General features: G+C 55.9%; 1 protein-coding gene across 1 annotated transcript; it reads left to right on the forward strand.

Annotated features, from left to right (window-relative positions):
- The first annotated feature begins 9,091 nt into the window (after nt 1–9,091).
- Nucleotides 9,092–15,272, forward strand: ENPP7 (ectonucleotide pyrophosphatase/phosphodiesterase 7). Its single transcript, XM_058561796.1, has 4 exons — nt 9,092–9,530; nt 11,572–11,862; nt 13,096–13,241; nt 14,493–15,272. Exons 1-4 carry the CDS (start codon nt 9,335–9,337, stop codon nt 15,198–15,200), a joined length of 1,341 nt encoding a protein of 446 aa, XP_058417779.1. The 5' UTR covers nt 9,092–9,334; the 3' UTR covers nt 15,201–15,272.
- Nucleotides 15,273–19,851: the final 4,579 nt, after the last annotated feature.

Raw genomic sequence — 19,851 nt, forward strand, 5'->3', positions numbered from 1 at the left:
GAGGCGCAGGGAGGCCTCCGACAGAGCCACACACACCCCCAGTGATCCCGGCTGTCCTCCAAGCCCCCGGAGACGGCTCCTCGGCCCCTGAGTGGAGGGTCCCAGAGGCGGGGCCATGCTGAGTCTGGGCGTCTGGCCGGCCAGCTCGTGACCGGCTCTCCAAGGTGACAGACCTCACTCTCCAAGCGCCTCAGTCAGCCAGGACCTTGGAATTAACTCTCATTTAACAGGCAGCGGTGTCACTGAATAAAGAATGGAGGGGTGTGCGCAGTGAGGAGCGTGGTCTGGAATAGCTAAGGGAAGGCAAGAGGAAGCCAGGAGAAGGCAACAGCAAGGAGACAGGAGCAGAACTTGAACTGCGGGGAGAGCGGAGAGAGCCAGCAGAAGGGCGGGCCTGGAGGTGGAGGAGGCAGAGGGCTCCCAGCGGTGGCAGAGGTCTGTAGGGGGAGGACACCAGAGGCTCAAGAAGCAACCCCAAAAATGAATGGCTTTGCTCAGAAACAGCTACAAGAGCATCGTCCAGTGTCCCCAGGTGAAATCACCACCCCTCCCAGCCAGCCTGGCATCCACGAGCTGCCCCCAACCTCTGCTGGGTGGGAGTCAGTGGATGATGGATCCAGAGGCTGGGGCTCCCCACACCCATCCTGGCTTAACTCCAGGCTGAGAAAGGGAGGAAATCCTGCCACCTGCTACAACACAGCTGGACCTTGAGGAAATGTACTATGATTCCACTTATGTGAGGTTCCTGGAGTAGTCAGATCCACAGAGACAGGCAGTAGGGTGGTGGCAGCCAGGGGCTGGTGGAGGGGAATGGAGAGTTAGTGTTTAATGGGAACCGAGTTTCAGTTTTGCAAAATGAAAAGAGTTTTGAAGACTGGATGCACAACAATGTGAATATAAATTTTATGTTATATGTATTTTACTACAAGTAAAAATTAAAAAATAAAAAGATCCTGGAATCCTGGGACCTCTCAGAGATGGCAAGAACTTTAGGGGTGATTCAGCAGTAGGTTTAGGGAATTCTAGATCCTGTTTTGGAGGCAGAGAGACAATTCTCTGAAACATGGGAAACCCCAGGCAGGCCCCAGCTCTGTGTTGGGGGCTGCCAGACAAGGAAAAGAAAGATGGGGTCCCTGCCCTTGGCAGAGGGCAGACACATAAACTGAAGCCACAATAATAAAATCTCTATCTCCTCTCAATTTTAAAAATAATTAAAAGTGTCTCTTCCATTGAATGGATAGACCACATTTTGTTATTCATTCATCTGTCAAGAGACACGAGTTACATCCACTTTTTGGCTATTGTGAATCATGCTGCTATGAACACAGGTGTACAAGTATCTCTTTGAGTCTCTGCTTTCAATTCTCTGGGGTACATCCCAAAAGTGGGATTGCTGGATCATATGAGAATTCTATTTTAACTTTTTTTTTTTCTGAGGAAGACCAGCCCTGAGCTAACATTCGATGCCAATCCTCCTCCTCTTTGCTGAGGAAGATCGGCCCAGGGCTAACATCCTGCCCATCTTCCTCCACTTTATATGGGTCGCCGCCACAGCATGGCTTGACAAGCGGTGCGTGCGTGCACGCCCAGGATCCAAACCTGCGAACCCCGGGCCGCTGCAGCGGAGCGCACGCACTTAATTGCTGCGCCACTGGGGCGGCCCCGATATTTTAACTTTTTGAGCAACCTCCATAATGCTTCCCACAGCAGCCAAACCATTTTTCACGCCCACCAACAGTGCACAAGGGCTCCAACTTCTCCACATCCTCGCCAACACCCGTTGTCTCCTGTTTTTTGATGTAGCCGTCCTAATGGGCGTGAGGGGCCGAAGCTCTTTTTGCAGAAGTCAGTGTAGAGAAATGTGAATGAAAACCGTGCCCTCCAGAGGATTTTTAGGACAGCGTACAATACTATAATGGTGGACGTCATAAATTTGTCCAAACCCAGAGAATGTACAACTCCGAGAGTGAACCCTAATGCAAACGCTGAGTGATATGACGTGTCCATGTAGGCTCATCCATTATAACAAATGTACCCTCTAGTGGGGGATGTTGATAGTGGGGAGGCTGTGCAGATGTGGGGGCAGGGGGTGTATGGGAAATCTGTGTGCTTTCCCCTCGATTTTGCCGTGAATCTAAAAATGCCCTAAAAAATAAAGTCTTTTTTATAATGTGCCCTCCATGAGTCACGGAGACTGAGGAGGAGAGGAAAGTAAGAATGGGGCAGAGAAGGTAGTCCTCAATCCAATGATTTAAGGGCCTGGCTCTGCAGATTTACCTGCAGTCGCACACAAGTACCTAATGTCTGGGGCTACTTAATCAAATCCCAGAAGCGGCCCAGGCCCTGAGCCCTCCCACTTCCCCACCCACTCCGTGTCCCTCAGTGACTCCATCTCAGAACCCACCACACAGCTGTGGGGTTAAATGGGGCCCCCAAAAGGCTGTGTCCACGTCCTGATTCCCAGAACCTGTGAATGTGACCTTATCTGCAAAAAGGGTCTTCGCAGATGTAATTAAGGATCTCAGATGAAATCATCCTGGAGTGTCTGGGTGGGGCCTAAATCCCATGACAAGTCCTTATGAGAGACAGAAGAGGAGAGACACAGAGAGAAGAGGAGGAGGCCCTGTGGCCACAGAGCAGGACTAGAGTGATGCGGCCACAAGCCAAGGGATGTCTGGGGCCACCAGAAGCCGAGAAGGGCAGGAAGGACCCTCCCTCAGAGCCATCAGAGGGAGCTCAGCCCCACTGACACCTTGATCTTGGACTCCTGGCCTCCAGGACTGTGAGAGAATCACTTCCCGTTGCTTGAAGGCCCCCAGTTTGTGGTAATTCCCTACGGCAGGCCCAGGAAACTAACCCAGGTGTACACACACACGCACACCCAGGCGCACACCTGCAGAGGACGGAGCCCTGGAGAAGAAGCCAGGTTCCAAGAGGGCCGACTCCCGCCATGGCTCAGGACCTGTCCCCATCAGCTCGCTGTCACCGAGGGTGTTATCACAGCTGTGAGCCGGCCCTGGGCACATCTGGGGCAAAGGTGGCAACCAACGAGTCAGCCCTGGGCCTTCATTCAGAGAGCCAACCTGCCTCCCTCCTTTCTTCTCTCCCTCCCTCCCTCATTCATTCACTCATTCATTCATCTCTCCATAAACATGTCTGCTACCTCCCAGCAGCCTAGATATGAATCAGTATAGATGTGTCCTTCAGGGGCCCACAGCCCAGTGCGGGGTAGGGGGAGCAGACCCACAAACTCATAATCAGAGAGACCATGACAAGTGGTTCAGCAGAAGAATCATAGAGGGCACCCCCAGAGGCTCCTGCCCTGCCTGGGGTGACGGAGAAAAGCTCCCCAGGTTGGGGCCTGGGGGACGGCTCTTAACAGAGAGGGGCCCTTCCTGGAGGCAGAGGAGGTTTGTGAAGGAGATGGTGGCTCTGAGGAAGGACAGTGACAAGGGGGACCAGGTGACAATGACGCTGGGGGATGCACGGGGCCAAGCACACAGGTCCTGAAAGCCCTGCCCCTGGGCCTCCGTTTAGCCCGCCAAGTGATGGGAGAGGAGAGGAACGGGAGCAGGCTTGTTTTTATGAAACTTTGATGGAAACTGAAATGTTTTTCTAGGAGAAAGATCAAGGAAGTCTGATGCTGGCAAATTTAGAGGCTGCGTCACTCAGGGGGCTGAGATGCTGAGGTGGGCGTACACAAGGCAGGCCTCCTCCCGCCCCTCCTCTCTCTCCCCCTCCCTCCCTCTTCCTCTCCGCCCCCCACCAGCTGCAGCTCCACTTTCCTCCTTTCTCCCTGATGGTGGTCAAGCCTGCTGACCCCAGGACACAGGCCGCAGTCTCTACAGGCACCTCACCCTGCACAGCCGGCCCTGCACAAGCACAGACCTGCTCTTCAAGACAAACCGCCCCCACCACCCAGAGTCCACGTCCCCAGCCCTCCCACCCACCCCCCATCCCGGAGTCAGGAAGAAGGCACCCCCAGCTCCCAGGACCCCCCCACAGAGGCCCTGCTCCCTGCACACCACGAGGGGCCCTGAGGGGAGGGGAGAGGCTGTGAGGGAGGCGAGTGCCTGGTGTCCCCGGAGAGTACTGCTAACCCGCAGCACATAATCCTGTTAAAATATTAATCCTCATTTAGCCAGGAGGCGAAGTGGCCAGTGAGATAAAGCCCATGAGAAGTAATAAAAGGCACAGCAATTGATAAAGTGGATCGTAGGGCTAACAAAATCCTGCTGTCGTGAAGGTCGGGTCAGGCCCCAGTAATCGGGAACAATCATCAGCAGGCAGGTCCCAGCCTCAGCGGGCAGCAGGTGACCGCCCCCCACGACACTGGAGGGCTCTAGGGGAGGGGGGCGGTCTGCTAATCTCTCCAGGAGGGGGAGGATTCTCTCAGCTCCTCCTCCCCAGCACCACTGCACCACAGTGGCCCTTGGAGAAGGAAGCGCCATCCTTGGGCCATTGTCTCCCTCCTAGGGAACACCACCATGGTCCCAAAGATTGTGGCTCCTCCTGGCGGCACACCTGATGAGCCAGGGCCTGTCTGCGTGTGGCCCCTGGTGGCCTCCCACTGCCCCCTAGACACTTGTCCCAGGTTCCATGGTTCAGGCCCCCCAGGGACCTGAGAATGAAGCACCCTCTCCAAGCCAAGGGTTCATGTGGCCCTCCTCCCAGGATGGCAGGCACAGCAACAGCCTGCATCCTGGACGCTGAGTGTTTGGGAACGGTCGTCCGCCATGTCCCCAAGTAAAACTCCTCTTTGTTCACTTCCCTCCTGAAGGCGACTTTCCACTCCAGCTACGTGCATAACCGGGCTGTTCTTCATTCAGCATCCCCCAAAGCAAAGAGCGTGCTGGCAAGGCCACCTTCCCCCTAAAGGGCACGGACTGGCTGCTGGGGGAGACCTATCTAGATGCTACTTTGCCACTGCACTCATCACTGTGGAAAACCGGGGGGGTGGACTCCTGACCTCCATGACTCCTCCAACAGAGGCGCCAGCCCACGGCTGGAGGGCCCCCACTCCCGTGCCCACTCTCCTCCCCAGGGCATCCGGGGCTCCCTGGCGGATGGCACCAGCCCACAGCTGCCCAGTGGCTAGCGAGGGAGTGACTCCTGATGCTGAGATATCACTCCAACTGCTGCCCAGAGATGAAGGAGAAGCAAGGAGATCTGTCAGGAAGCCACTGCAGTGGTCCAGACCCAGCAAATTTCACCCACGTATTCACTCATTCATGAATTTGAGACTCACTTATTAAATGCCTAACTGTGCCAGGAGACGGGGATAAAGTGTTGCTCAGATTCTAGTATGGGAGACACAGAAACAGGTGCAATGTAATTCATTCACACCAGTTGATGAAGGAGAACAGGGTGGCACTGACCCACGAAGCTGACCTTATGGGGGACAATGCCACCAGCAGGGACTGGGCACAGGACTGGGCAGGCCAGTTCCTCCCAACGTGAGCCCCACGTATGGCCAGCTGCACAGGGTGATTTCCACCCGTACACCTGTCAAATCCAGCCCCATCCCCAGGCCAAAGAGGCCTCTAGGTCAGGTCCTGCAGGACGCCAAGGACTCTCTAAGCAAGAAAAGCAGCCAATAAACAGCTGCATGCTTCCCTGCATGTCCTCGAGGAGCAGCCCCTCAGGACGCCCCTCCACTGTGGATCCAGGTTTACCCGTAAACCCTGCACCCAGGGGAGCATGTCAGCCCTGTCTGTAAGCTGCACATCCACTTGACTTATCTGGGAAGCCCTCAGCTTCAACAAGACCTGGGATGATGACTTTAAAAATGTTTTACCAGCACCCCAGTAGCAAGGAGCACACCTAGCGCCCAGCTCTTGGTCTCTAATATCATCGGCCAATAAAAGGAACCAGGGCTCCTCGAAAAATGCCTGATTCTAGGAGCGGGGTAGGAAATATCAGAGATGAGCCTGGAGCATCCTGTAGCACAAGAAAGCAAGGAAATGAAACAATGTGGCAGGTCAAAGGGATGCCGGGGCCAAGTGAAGGAGCTCCCAGTGGTCAAGGCTGGAACAATTTGAGCCACAAAATGAGTGAAGTAGTATTGGCTTATAACACAAAGCGTAAAAATAAATACCCATGAGTCCATACTGATATAAATTATTGCACAAACTAATAAACAGGAAGAATAGACAAATCTCCTGCATAAAATTCCAAATAATTTATGTAGATCCCCCCAAGGAGGCAGAACACAACCGCCACTCCTTGAGTGTGGGTGCCACAGAGTGACCTTCCTTCCAAGGAGTGGAGCACGAAAAGGGAGAGCAGGAAAGAGTCTCTTGACGGTAGAGAAACCTGGCAGACACTGTCTTGGCCAGGTGATCAGGGTCATCATCGACAGTGACAAGCCGTGTTGATAGTGTGTACCTTTGACATGACGTCATGAGAAGGGCACTTTATCTCTGTGCTCTGCCTCCCCAAAACCCATAACCCTAGTCTAAGCAAGGGAAACACATCAGATAAACCCCAATTGAGGGACATCCTACAAAATGCCTGATGACCACTCCTCAAAACGGTCAATGTCAGGGCCGGCCCAGTGGCGCAAGCAGTTGGGTGCGCGTGCTCCGCTGCGGCAGCCCGGGGTTCGCCAGTTCAGATCCCGGGCGCGCACTGATGCACCGCTTGTCAAGCCATGCTGTGGCGTCCCATATAAAGTGGAGGATGGGCACGGATGTTAGCCCAGGGCCAGTCTTCCTCAGCAAAAAAAAGAAAAAAAAAAGAGGAGAATTGGCAGACATTAGCTCAGGGCCAATCTTCCTCACAAAACAAAACAAAACAAAACAAAAAAAATGGTCAATGTCATCAAAAACAAGGAAAGTCTGAGAAACTGTCATATCCAAGAGGAACATCAGGAGATGTGATGACTCACTAGAATGTGGGACCCTGGAACAGGAAGGACACTAGCGAAAACACTGAGGAAGTCTGAATAGAATATGGACTCGAGCTAATAATAACTTCTCAATCTCAGCTCATTACCCGTGCAAATATACCACGTCATGGAAGATGTTAATAATAGGGGAAACTGGGCGTGCAGTATATGGGAACGCTCTACTATCTTTGCAATTTTTCGGTAAACCTAAATTGTTGTAAAATAAAAAGTCTACATAAAAAGATGTTTTGTCTAACCAGACAGTACAATAGATATTTGCATAAAATTTCCCTCTAAATTTATTTGTTCATCCAACAAATACACACTGAGCACCAACTCTGGGCTGGCATTGTGCCAGGCTCTGAGGATGCACACTATGGCAGCCCTGCCTTCAGAAAGCATCCAGTCTATTGTCCACCTGAAGAATGACCAGGGTGCAAGAGAGTGGGGAAAGTTACGAGTGACAAATATAAATGATAAAAGTCTACAAAAAAATATATTTTCAAAGTATATATTCCAAAAAATATACACTGCAAAACACATAGAGAACTGATAAGGCCCGAAGATTCGATGACCATTTCAACCACTTCGTGTCAGAGACGATGGATAATCCACACGTGGGGAGCAGAGACAAGAAACTGTGACATGGAAACTCTCCCAGCCTCTCAGGCTTAATACTTTAAGACATCATTACACATCTATGAAGCCACCCAAAAGAAATAAAAAAATAAAACCCAGTGAAGATGGTCAGGGAGAAGGGATACTTCGGTCAACTCGTGGCTGGCAGTACCAGCAAGTAACCGCTTCAGCGGTTCTGGACAGCAATCTGGTTGTAGGAACCAAGCAGCCCTTATATCCTCCAACCAATAACCCCTAAGTACTGTACCCCAAGGCAGTAATGTGAGTGTAAAGAAAAGAAAAAAGTCAGTGATATCAAGACATTCACAGCTGCACTATTCTTTAAAGAAAAAGTCAACAGCCCCAAAACCCAACAAAAGGACCCTACATGCCTGGTAAACGGACAACATCTAGAAGATGTTCAAAGCTGGGGTTCTAGAGCCTGGGTTCAAGTCTCAGGTCCTCCACTCGCTGAGTGACCTTAAACCCCTCTCTGCCTCAGTTTCCCGACCTGTAAAGTGAGGTATTACTAACTCCTGCATTCAAGAACGACCTCAAAGCTTGAATGAGATCGTGGATAAAACCCAGTGCCTGGTCTAAGGAAAATGCCTTGTTACTGTCAGCTACAGGCAACTCTTACACAGTCTTTTGGTTGAAGTGCTTTAACGGACCAGGGAAGAAAATGGAAAGTGAAGGGGGGTAAGCTAAGGAGCTCCCTGTGACAAAACGTGAGTGAGGTACAGAGCCAGAAAAGGGGGGGAGGCGTTACCCCAAGCCTGGCTGAGATGTCCTGAGAAGGACGTGCCATCTCGAGGCCAGACCCAGGCAGGCAGGAGAGGGTGAGCAGGACCCAGAATTCCCACATGCCCGACGGGGGCCAGCAGGAGAAAACGCCGAGTAAGAACAGAATCGGCGACTCCTCCCTCACCCGCACCCACACCCACCCGTCATCAAGACCAGTCCCGGCCCCAAACGCCCCGGGTCTGTGCCCCTCTGCCCCGGCCTGGGCCGCCCCTGGACGACTGCGTCAGCCCCTCACTCTTCTCGCCTCCTCTCCTGCCCACGCAGCAGCCGGCACATCCTGTCACCCCCCGCTTAACCCAGCAGTGCCTCCCAGGGCCATTACTCTATTATCGCCTTGGATTAGGTCCCGCTGAGAGTGGCAGAAAAACCCAAATAATGAAAACAGAAGCAAGACAGTGTGTGTAATTCTCCCTGCAACGATGCAGCCGGACTGACCCGTCTGGGACTGGCCCGGCCACGCTGCCCAAGACGCCCTCGGGGCCCAGGCTCCTTCCGCCCACACCCGCCCTCCCGAAGCGGGGAGCCCCTCTCGTCGCGGCACCACAGCCCCTGAACTTGAGGCATCAGAGGGAGGAAAACAAAAAACAACAGGGCAAAGCTGGCCATGGGAAGAGGCTGGAGCTGTCACATGACGTTTTCCTTTGGTCCCATTGGCCAGGACAAGTCACATGGCCAAACCTCGCTGCAGGGAATGCTGGGAAATGTAGTCTTCATTCTTGGTGGCCATTTTGTTATGGGAGACCGGAAGAACGGATATCAGGAGAAGACTAGTTTAAAATCCGCAGTCCTCCGTGGACACCTCGCGGCCTCAAGCCGGAGCGCCTCTTCCTCCACCCTACTGCCCTGAGGACTCTCCTCTCTGTCCCTCACTCTCCTCCTGTCTAAATCCATCCTGTGGTCTCCCGTGATGTCAGACCCTCCCGGTCCTGCCCCAACACTCGTGTAAATACGGACTCGCTATTCTCCCAAGGCGCCTGCGCTTGTGCCCCCGGCTACAGTCGGTGCCCGCTCACACTCAGGAATATGGCTCGCTCGCCGGAGCTCCGAGGGAAGGCGGGCGCCCCTGGTTTCCCTGCACCCCAGCTCTGCCCGACACTGCACACACAGGCCCCCACGTGGCTGCTTGTAGGAATCCACCGGCCGGCCTGGCTCGCTGCTCTCGGACTTCGGCTGCAGGAGAATCACGAAGTATGTTGCTGTGCGTCGGTCCCTCTCCAGGGTGCGTTCCAATGTGTGTATGGGGGGAGGGAGGGGGGGGCCAAGAATCTGCACCCGAGGTCCCCGGGTCACAGAAACACTGTGATGGCCACTGTGATGCCCTGTCAGCGCACTGGGAATGCGCGTGCAGATGCCATAAGGTAGGAGCGCTGATGACAAGTTTGTAGCCGAAGAAAACTGAAATCCGGACACAGCACCTATCTGACACCTCCAACTGGGGTGCCCAAAATAGAATGCTTGATTTCCCTGCTCCCCAGCGACCTTTCCCCTGACGGCCAATCCTGTAGGACATCATCACCTCCAGCTGCTCAGGCTGGAAACCCGGCAGCAAGGCCTTTCAGAAAAACCTCCAGACTCCGCCAGATCGGTCAGTCCCACAGCCACCACCCTGGTCGGGGCCACCACAGTCTCCTGCCAGACACCGGTAGTTACCTCTCTGAGGAGCACCCAACATCCCTTCCTTCATCGTGCTGAGCGTCCTCAGCCTGCAAATGGAGCAGGGTTTTGGTAAATGTGTTAGGTCAGTGGATGTCATTCCCTTGGTCAAACCACCCCCCGACGGCTTCCCCTGCCCAGGGTGAGAATGCCAGATTCCACACCACAGCCCACCAGGCCCCATGACCCAGCCCTGCCGCCCTCTGACCTGCCCCTGACCCTGCTCCCCTGGCTCTCCATCCCTGGAACGTTGTCCTCTCACGAGGCGCTCGCTGCCCACTGCCTGTCGGATGCTGCCCCCCGCCCCTGAGCCAGAGGCTCCGCATCAGCTCTCTGCTTCATTTCTTTCGGGCGACTCTCACTGTTTTACTGTTTTACTCACTTATTCATTTTATTTTGTGTGTTCCCAGCCAGAATGAAAGAACTCAGGAACACTGCCTGTCTCGTTCACTTCACTGCTGTGTCCCCAGAACTTAGAATGGTGCCTGGCACACAGAACATGCTTCACAGTCCTGAGAGAGAAAGAGAGATCTAGAGAGTCAGAGAGAGACAGAGAGACAGATCTAGAGAGTCAGAGAGAGAGACAGACAGAGCGAAACAGAGATCTGGAGAGTCAGAGAGAGACAGAGACAGAGCCAGAGAGATCTAGAAAGTCAGAGAGAGAGAGACAGAGATCTAGAGAGTCAGAGAGAGAGAAACAGAGAGATCTAGAGAGTCAGAGACAGAGACAGATTTAGAGAGACAAAGAGAGAGAGACAGAGATCTAGAGTCAGAGAGAGACAGAGACAGACAAATCTAGAGAATCAGAGAGAGAGACAGAGATCTAGAGAGTCAGAGAGAAAGGGAGAGAGAGAGAACTACACACTGAACTCAGGGGTCCCTCTCCCAAACTGTCCCAACACGGTGAGCAGGAGGTAACAAGGGAGCCCCCTCTTCTGACCACCTTGCCAACCAAGTCCATCAGATGAGCTGCCCACGCCTGTGTGCCTCTCTGAGGTTCCATGAGGCCTGAGAAGGAAGGCGTGGCAGGTGCTCACCTGGGCCAGCAGGAGGCCCCTTAACACGGGCAGGGAGGGAACAAGGGCACTTGCCCCAGCTGAGGCTCCCATGAACAAGGCCAGCCTTGGGCTGAGCTGCTGGCCCTTAGCTCCCAGACCCTGAGAAGCACCCCACAGCCCTGGCCTAGCCAGGCCTGAGACCCAGGTACCCCAAAGGCCTCCCTGAATTATGGATCGGGGGGGCCCCCACCTGGGTACTCTGGGGGTCGGAGTGAGCAGGGCTCAGGGACTGAGAGTTGCTACAGAGCTGGGATGGGGGCACAGGCCATCCTGATGGAGTGGGCCCCCTCTGAGTCTCTCTGAGCTGTTGGAGACTGGTCCCCTCCTACCCCGGGAGGACACACATGCACAGGGGGAGGAGCGTCCAGCCCAGAGGGCTCCACTGGCAGTAAAGGTGGATGCTGTGTGAGGGCTGGACGGGGGGTGGCGCGGACATGGGTGACCAGGGCCTCTTTTTGAGACACAGGTGTGTGCACTGTCTCGTTTTCAAAGATGCACGGGATAAGATCGGCCCAGGTAACCCTGGGACTTTGCTCTGCTCCTCTGCAGGACCCAGCCCGGGCACTTGCCTGTCAGGAGAAGCCATCATGGGATGTTCAGCTGTCCTCCTCGCTGTGGCTCTGGCCACCCTCCTGGCTCCAGAAGCCGGGGTGCCCATCCGCAGGCCAGGCTTCCAGAACAAGCTGTTCCTCGTGTCCTTTGATGGCTTCCACTGGAACTATGACCAGGACGTGCACACCCCCAACCTGGATGCCACGGTGAGAGACCGAGTGAAAGCTCAATACATGACCCCGGCCTTCGTCACCATGACCAGCCTGTGCCACTTCACCTTGGTCACTGGTGAGTGTCAGCCTGGGGGGCCTGAGAAACCAAGGTAACCAACAGAAGGAACCTCAGTGCATGCACAGAACCCTGTCCCACTGGACTCCATGCAGGGACAAAGGTAAGACAAGGAGGGGACACTCTTACTGGGGAGATGCGGTTCGGCCAAGGGGATTGTCCACAGCCCTCACCATTGGTGGCAACTGATAGAAGGCAAATAAAAATGCCCGGTGGTCTCATTTTAAATGGTGACCACAACCAGGGCAGCAACCCATGAGGGCTTCTGGAGGAGGTGAGTGTAGCCAGGTTTCAGAAAGGCAAGATGAGCCTGAGGCTCCTGCTCTGTCCTCTGCTTGCCCCCCAGCCACCCTTGAACCCACCATCTCTCTGTTTAGGCTGGAAGTCTAAAATCCAGGTGTCAGCAGGGCCAAGCTCCCTCTGGAGATGCTAGGGGATCCTTCCTGCCTCTCCCAGCTTCTGGGGGCCCAGGCATTCCTTGGCTTGTGGCTGCATCACCCCAATCTCTGCCGCCTTCATCACGTGGCCGTCTCCCCGACGTGGGTCTCTCCTCTTCTTGTAAGGACACTTGTCAGTAGATTTAGGGCCCACCCTAATCCACAATGCCCTCACCTTAACCTAACTAAGTACACCTGCAAAGACCCTATTTCCAAACAAGGCTGAGGCTCCAGGCAGACACGACTTTGGGGGACACTATTCGGTACAGACCGCTCAGACTTACACCAGCATTTCTGTGACCATGCCCCGCTACACACGTCCAGTTCTTCTGCACGTCACCTTTTTACTTAACATATCACGGATGGGAACACGGAGGACGGGAACGGAGTCCCTCCTCTTGTACCTTCTGAACTCATATGTGTGTGTTTCTCATGCAAAAAATAAATTTTAAAAAATATCTCATGGATGGAGCTCCACTTGGTTCATTTAAATTCCTGCCTAAGATTCTGTTTTATAGCTGGACCACAGTTTATTTAATTAGTTCCCTCCTGATAGCCATCTAGGTCGCTCCCAATCTTTTGCTAAAACCACCAAGGCTGCAAACGACGTCCTCACACATGTGCACTCACGCATGCACGCACAGTTAGTGGCAGGATAAACTGCCGAGATGGGAGTGGACTTGCTGGCTCAGAGAATATGTGCCGGTGACCCCGAACCTGGGCTCCCCCCCGCAGCATGTGAGGAAGCCTCAGTTTCCTGCCCTCCCCTCTCCCCTCTGCCACCGCCTCCCCCCAGGCAGGTACATCGAGAACCACGGCGTGGTCCACAACATGTACTACAACACCACCAGCAAGGTGAAGCTGCCCTACCACGCCACACTGGGCGTCCAGAGGTGGTGGGACGACGGCAGCGTGCCCATCTGGATCACGGCCCAGAGGCGGGTACAGCTGCCCCCACACCCACACGGTGACTGTCGGGGAGGGGGCAGAGAGACCTGGCCCGGAAAGGCCGTGACCACGTGAGACCCACGGCAGGCCCATTCCCTGCTCTGGGAGCCCCTGCGCTCCAGGCACAGAGGGGTGTTAAGTGGGGTCCCGTGGGAGGTGGGGGCTGGGTGCTGATGAGGATCCACCAGCTGGCTACACAGCCCTGCCCAATCCTCCCTGGACCCCTGGAACAAGAGGGATTTCTCCATCCTCCCAATCAGAGAAAAACTGCACCCTTGGACCCTTTGGCACTGGGAGGGAGGGGGCATTGCACAGGGAAAATAAGCTGACTCAACAAAAAGGCATGTACCAATAAAATGGCTTTATCCCCTGCCCCTCCTGCATGCCTCTGGGGCTGGGCAGCTGCCTTCTAAAGGGCCAAAGATAATGTCAGAGGTGGGCAGAGCCCAGGAATCCCACCATCCTGCTCTGGGGACTTCCTGGCCCTAGAGGTGTGGCTTCTCCACCACACCTCCAGGAGGAGTGGACAAAGTCAAATGGAGGTTTTCAAGGTGGGCCCGGAATACATTCCAGAGCCTACACCCACCTTATAGGCAGTGCATCCACTCAAGTGTGAGACCCCTTGCTCGGGAAGGAGCCCCCCAGACGCTGGACCCACGAGAAGAAAGCCAAAGGTGAGAACTTGGTATCCCGAGGCGCTCATTCTAAACGGAAGAGTGGCCTGGGGGAGTGGACGGGCAGACGGGGCGTGCATGGACATATAGTTGGAAAGACAGATGGATCTGTAAATAAAGCAGCAGTCCATTTATGGAAAGACAGACGGATGACCAGGTTGAAGGCTGGAAGGGGAGGATGTGGGTGGAGGGCCAACGGACACACGCCTGGATGGAATGCAGCGGTGAGAGGCTGGCTTCAGGCCAGAAGGGGAGGGCTCTCTGGGCAGGGACCTCGGGCCACAAGGACGATGGAGCACTTCACATCTGGGGACACTTTTATGTCCATTATCTCATGAGTGCTAAGTCCACTCGGCAGCTGCTGCCATCTATAAGATTGGCATTAGCCGCAATAACATAAGATACGAGCTACGAAAGGTCTTGGAGAAAATAAAACGGCTCCCAGTCAAAGTGAGGAGTGGGGTTGAGTGAGGGGGCTGACAGAGAAGCAGGCAGGTGTGGGGGCAAATGTGTCAGTGGGCATGGGGCAAGCGGAAGGGTCCCGTGGCTTTAACGCCGCCTCCTCTGGCAGGGCTTAAAGACCGGCTCCTTCTTCTACCCCGGTGGGAACGTCACCTACCAAGGCATGGCCATGATGCTGAGCCGGGAGGAAAGCGTCCTGCACAACTACAAAGACGAGGAGGAGCGGAGGGCCAACATCGACACGGTGCTGAAGTGGTTCACGGAGGAGGGCCTGCACCTGGTCACACTCTACTTTGGAGATCCAGACTCCACTGGCCACAGGTATGGCCCCGAGTCCCAGGAGAGGAAGGAGAGGGTGAGGCAGGTGGACAGGACCGTGGGCTACCTCCGGGCCAGCATCAGGCACAGTGGCCTGCAGAGCAGCCTCAACCTGATCATCACGTCCGACCATGGCATGAGCACTGTCAACAAGATAGCCGGCGACCTGGTGGAACTCCACAAGTTCCCCAACTTCACCTTCAAGGACATTGAGTTCGAGCTCCTAGACTACGGACCAAATGGGATGCTGCTTCCCAAGGAAGGGGTGCTGGAGGTGTACAAGGTCCTCAAGGATGCCCACCCCAAACTCCACGTCTACAAGAAGGAGTCCTTCCCCAAGTCTCTCCACTACACCAATAACCGCAGGGTCACCCCCCTGCTCATGTACAGTGACCCTGGCTACGTCATCCACGGGGTGAGGTGCCTGCGGAATGCACGGCTCAGGGGGCGGGCTGCTGGGTCTCTTTCCATTTCTATAAAAAGCACACCCTATTTCTAGCTAGTCCCCAATTTGAGGGGCGTTGGCCACTGATGGGACACACCTATCACTATGCAATAGGAGTGTGTGCGTGTACAGGCTGTGTACGTGAATGTATACATGTGTGTATGAGTGTGTACAAGCCTTGTGTACATGTGTGTTTGTGTGTGCACGTGTGCATTGGGTACACGAGTGCTTGTGTGTGCTTGTGCGAGTATGCATGCATGTACGTGTGTGCTTGCATGTGTGCCTGTACGTGTGTGCATGTGTGTAAAGTGTGGGAAGATGAAGCATAAGAGTGACACAGAAGAGGCGAGAGTGAGGAGCTGGATCTCCCATCGGCAGAGAGCCAAGGGGATGCTGAAGGGGAAGCAAGATGCAGAGTAGGGAGGGGGGCTCCGGGAAGGAAGCACTGAGTGCACAGGCGTTCAGCAGCAACAGAGGAGCCCAGAGCATGGCCATGGGCTGACAGCTCCGCCCCGCTTACTTGGGGTCTCATTTATGTCGCTGGGGCTCTGGGCTCTCTCTTTGGACCACTGATCTTTTGGGGCTCAGAATTCAGAGAAACTGAGGCTTGAATCCCACCTGCCCCCATGTTTGAACTCCTCAGTGCCAGGGTGCAACAGGGGGTGCTGATGAAGAGGGCGGGGGTGGGCTGGGAGTCCCAGCAAGGACTCGGGCCCCTCGCTCCCCACAGAGAGTGAACATGCAGTTCAACAATGGGGAGCATGGCTTCAATAACGAGGTCGTGGACATGAAGACCATCTTCTGGGCCGTGGGCCTCGGCTTCCGGAGGGGCCTGGAGGTGGAGCCCTTCGAGAGCGTCCACGTGTACGAGCTCATGTGCAAGCTGCTGGGCGTCGTGCCCGAGGCCAACGACGGGCTCCTCAGCACCTTGCTGCCCACGCTGCACTCTGGTGAGGCATCCCTCCACCCGCACCCATTCCACTGCCAGGCTGCTGCAGGGCGCATGTGCCCACACGGCCAGGGCCAGGCGCCCCACCACCCACGTGGGGCCGCCTTCCCTCTCCCTGTCCCTGGCTTCCAGGAACATCTCGAGTCCCTGACAGTCCCATGACGCCTGACACGGTACCACGCACTTTGTGCACCTGGGCAGTGCAAGAGGGAGAGCAGGCAGACACAAGCACCTTGTGTAAGACGGGGACACTGAGGGCCGGAGAAGCAGTGGTTTGTCCACAGGACGGGCCTTCCGGTGAAGTCCACCTCTGGGCTCCTGGTTCCATGGAACCCGCTCTCACACTTGGCCATGTGAGGGCTCCTTCCTGGAGTCTCCCTCTGTCATCCTCCCCACACACACCTGCACCCCCACCCTGACCCCTCTCAGGGCAAAGGTCAGCTGAGCTGACAAGATGATGGGGGCCTGGCTGGAGGTGGGGGGGCCCTGCTGAGCAGGGGCTGAGAGGGGCCATGTTGACCAAGAGCAAGACGGCCAGTGCAGCAGGGGCAGGTGAACAATGCGGGGACGGTGAGAGATGATGGTGGGGACAGTGTGGGGGCTCCTGGCCCACCATCGAGAAGTTGGGGTGAGTAGACGTGTTCCCACTTCCCTCACTCACTGGAGCCTCTGACTTTCCTTAGCCTCTGCCCTCCTGCCAAGCGGCCGCCCCCCTTGGTGACAGGACTGCTGGTGGCTGGGATTCTCCTGGCCAAGGTCACATAGTGCCCCATGGCTCAAGGTCAGAGGCCCAGAAGGCCGAGGGTAGGGTGGGACCACGCACCTCATTGCTCCAGCCTGATGCCTCCGCTATTGACCTGAGCGTCCGCCCCACCACCCAAAAGAGTTGGTCCTCGGGACCCCAGGCAGGCCCCTCCAGCCTCTCTGCTTTGGGCTTGGAGCAGGGCTTCCCAAAGCAGATAGCCCAGATGAGACTAGAGCCCGCCCCAGCCTCCTCCCCTCCTGCCTGCAAGGTCTGTGCTCCACCAGGGGCAAGGGAGAACTCGGAAGCCATCGTGGGCTGGGTTTGGGGGGAGAGCTGCAGGGGTGGGGTTCCCAGAATGCATAGGGAGCCAGCTCGGAGGTCTCAGCTTGCTGAGTGACAGTCCTCTTTGTTTCTGCCCTGTGGTGTCACAGCCCTCTGGCCACACCAGGAGCAAGTCATTCATTCATGCATTCTAAAACCACACATGGGAGCCCACTCAGTGTCAGGTGCTGGTCTGGGCTCTGGGGACACACGGTAAATGGGACAGCCCAGGCCCTGCACCCCAGAGTTTGTAATGTAGGGGCCAGGGAGGGCAGATAATACAAAGAGAGCAAATCAGTGCCCAGGATAGCTCAGCCGGTGGTAATGGCAGAGAGAAGACTAGACTGTAGAGAGGGGCGGGGTTGGGGGGGAGACTGCTGTTCAGGCCACCTGGCCTGGAATGGCCTCTCTGGAGAGGTGGATTTGGGGTAAGACCTGAATGCTGAGGGCAAGCTGGCCACACCAAGCCGTGGCAGACAAGATTCCAGGCAGGGAGGAGCAAGAAGCCCTGCAGTAGCACTGGCTTCTCGTGTTTCTGGAAGAGAAAGAAGGCCAGCGTGCTTGGAGGCTGGTATGCAAGGATGGGTACACAATGAGCTTGCCACAGGACAGTCGGGAGGTGACCATTCCGGGCAGCGGGAGCCCCCAGCTCCCGCTCGTCACACAGGGACGAGCCTGGTCTGATGTGGATGACTAAATGAACGAGCTAACCACAGGGCAGGAGCACAGGAACTGGAGTGGGTATGGCCAGTTAGGAGGTCACTCGGGGGTCCGGGCAGGACGTCTCGGTGGCAGGGTGGATGCAAAATGGACAGATTCAAGATACCTTTAAGGGGCCTGACTTTCAAGATTTGTGGATCGATTGTTGGGGGTCGAGGGGAAGAAAATGGAGAAATGAAGGCTAGGTCTGAGATTCAGGGCCTGAGCTGCCCAGGGAAGGACAGAGCCGCTTACTGAGATGTAAGGAGGTTGGGGACAGTGCAGACTGAGAAGAGCCAGGTCATCACACAGCTCACTGAGGAGGAGTGCCTGGTGAGGTGGAGGGAGGCAGGGGAGAGGCGGTGGGGGTGGGGGGGCGGGAGACACCGCCAAATGGCAGAGCTGGACAGGACCAAAAAGATTCTTCCAGCCAACCTCCCTTACACAGACAAGGATGCTGCAGCCGGAGAAGTTAGCTGGCTGGTCCAAGGGCTCCAGAAGTGACAGAGCTGTGTCCAACACCAGTTTTTAAATCCCTTCTCTGGAGTACTTTCAACTGCATCGCTAGCTCCCGTGCTTGGGGGGATCCGGTCCTTGAAGGGCATCTTCTGGCACAAGGCAGGGACATAATAAGATTTCTCTAGCCCTACAGTCTACAAAACACATCCACAACCGTTTGTTCTCCATAAAAACCGAGAGGTGGGCTCAGCAAACGTCATTATTCAGACTTCATGGGCGAGGAAAGTGCAGCACAGACAAGGGCAGACCACGTGAATCTCTGCACACGTTCTCGGAGGGGGGGGTCCCCAGAGGGACAGCTACAGTGGTGTGCTGGCAAACCCACTCTCTAGACCAAAAAAAGCTCCGATGTATAGCTTTTGCCCATTTCTGTGGTGTAAATGCTCCCCCAGGCAGAATCAGCTCTTACGGCAGCACCTGCCGGGACAGCGCAGCACCGGGCTGTGAGGATGCTCCGGCTCCACACAGCTGGGTTTTTCATCACAGCTTGGAATCCAGTTTGGAACTAGGGCTGCTGTCTTGTGGGCCAGCTTCTTCACTCCAAAGGCAGTGGCCAAAGTACTTGGCACGAGTCAAAGGAACGTGGCAGCCCTGTGCTGTGACCTAGCAGAGTCCTCCTTTCCCAGACAGGAGCAGGCAGGACGTCAGGGGAAACCGAGGCACCCTCAGGCTCTTCTCCCTTCTGGGTCTTCATTGTGCATGGCCAGGCCTCCCAGGATAGGCATGACCCCCCGCCAGGCCTTGGAAAGTGCCACCCTCCACTCCCCTCTACCAGCCCTGGGGGAAGGGTGTACAGCCCCCCAATTCCCCACTCCCATGCCCCCACCCTCACCCACCCTGTGCCCTCCTAGGTCCAGCTCAGGGTCAGGAATTCCCACAGGGGCCCTTCTCAGTGGCAACATGACATGAGTGCCTCCCTGCCCTGTGTGCCCCCCACCCCTCTCCCTCACTCCCTGTACCTCTGCCTCAGCTCCTCCACCAGACTGGCCCTCACTCTGCCCATCCCTTTTTCCCAGCCCAGCACATACTTGTTGTTCCAGGCCCGCCTCTTCCAGGAAGCCTCCCGAAGCCTCCCACAAGGCCCTGAGCCCGCCCTCTCGCTGTGATGGTCTGCTGGATACAGATGGGCCTCACCTCGCCAGTTGACCACGGAGCATGTGCCGCATGCCTCAAGTGCCCCCACAGCCCTGCTCATGCGTGGGCGTTATGGGGCTGGCAGTAGGCCCCTGTCCAGGTTTAGGTCTGCGAACGCACAGGCCCGCTAACGGCTCCACCGCCCCCAGACCCGCACGGCGCCCCCACTCCTTCCTCCCCCTGCCCCCTCCCTCCGTCCGCAGAATCCGCCCCACGAGCCGCGCCACCGTCTGCGGCCACGCGGGGGCGCGCGGGAGGGTGCAGCGGGGGACGCAGGGAAGGCAAGCTCCGGGCCTCGAGTCCGAGTCCAGATGGGGTCGGGGGGAGTCCCACCTAGG

The sequence above is a fragment of the Diceros bicornis genome, chromosome 18, assembly GCF_020826845.1.
Source record: "Diceros bicornis minor isolate mBicDic1 chromosome 18, mDicBic1.mat.cur, whole genome shotgun sequence".
Classification (NCBI taxonomy): domain Eukaryota; kingdom Metazoa; phylum Chordata; class Mammalia; order Perissodactyla; family Rhinocerotidae; genus Diceros; species Diceros bicornis.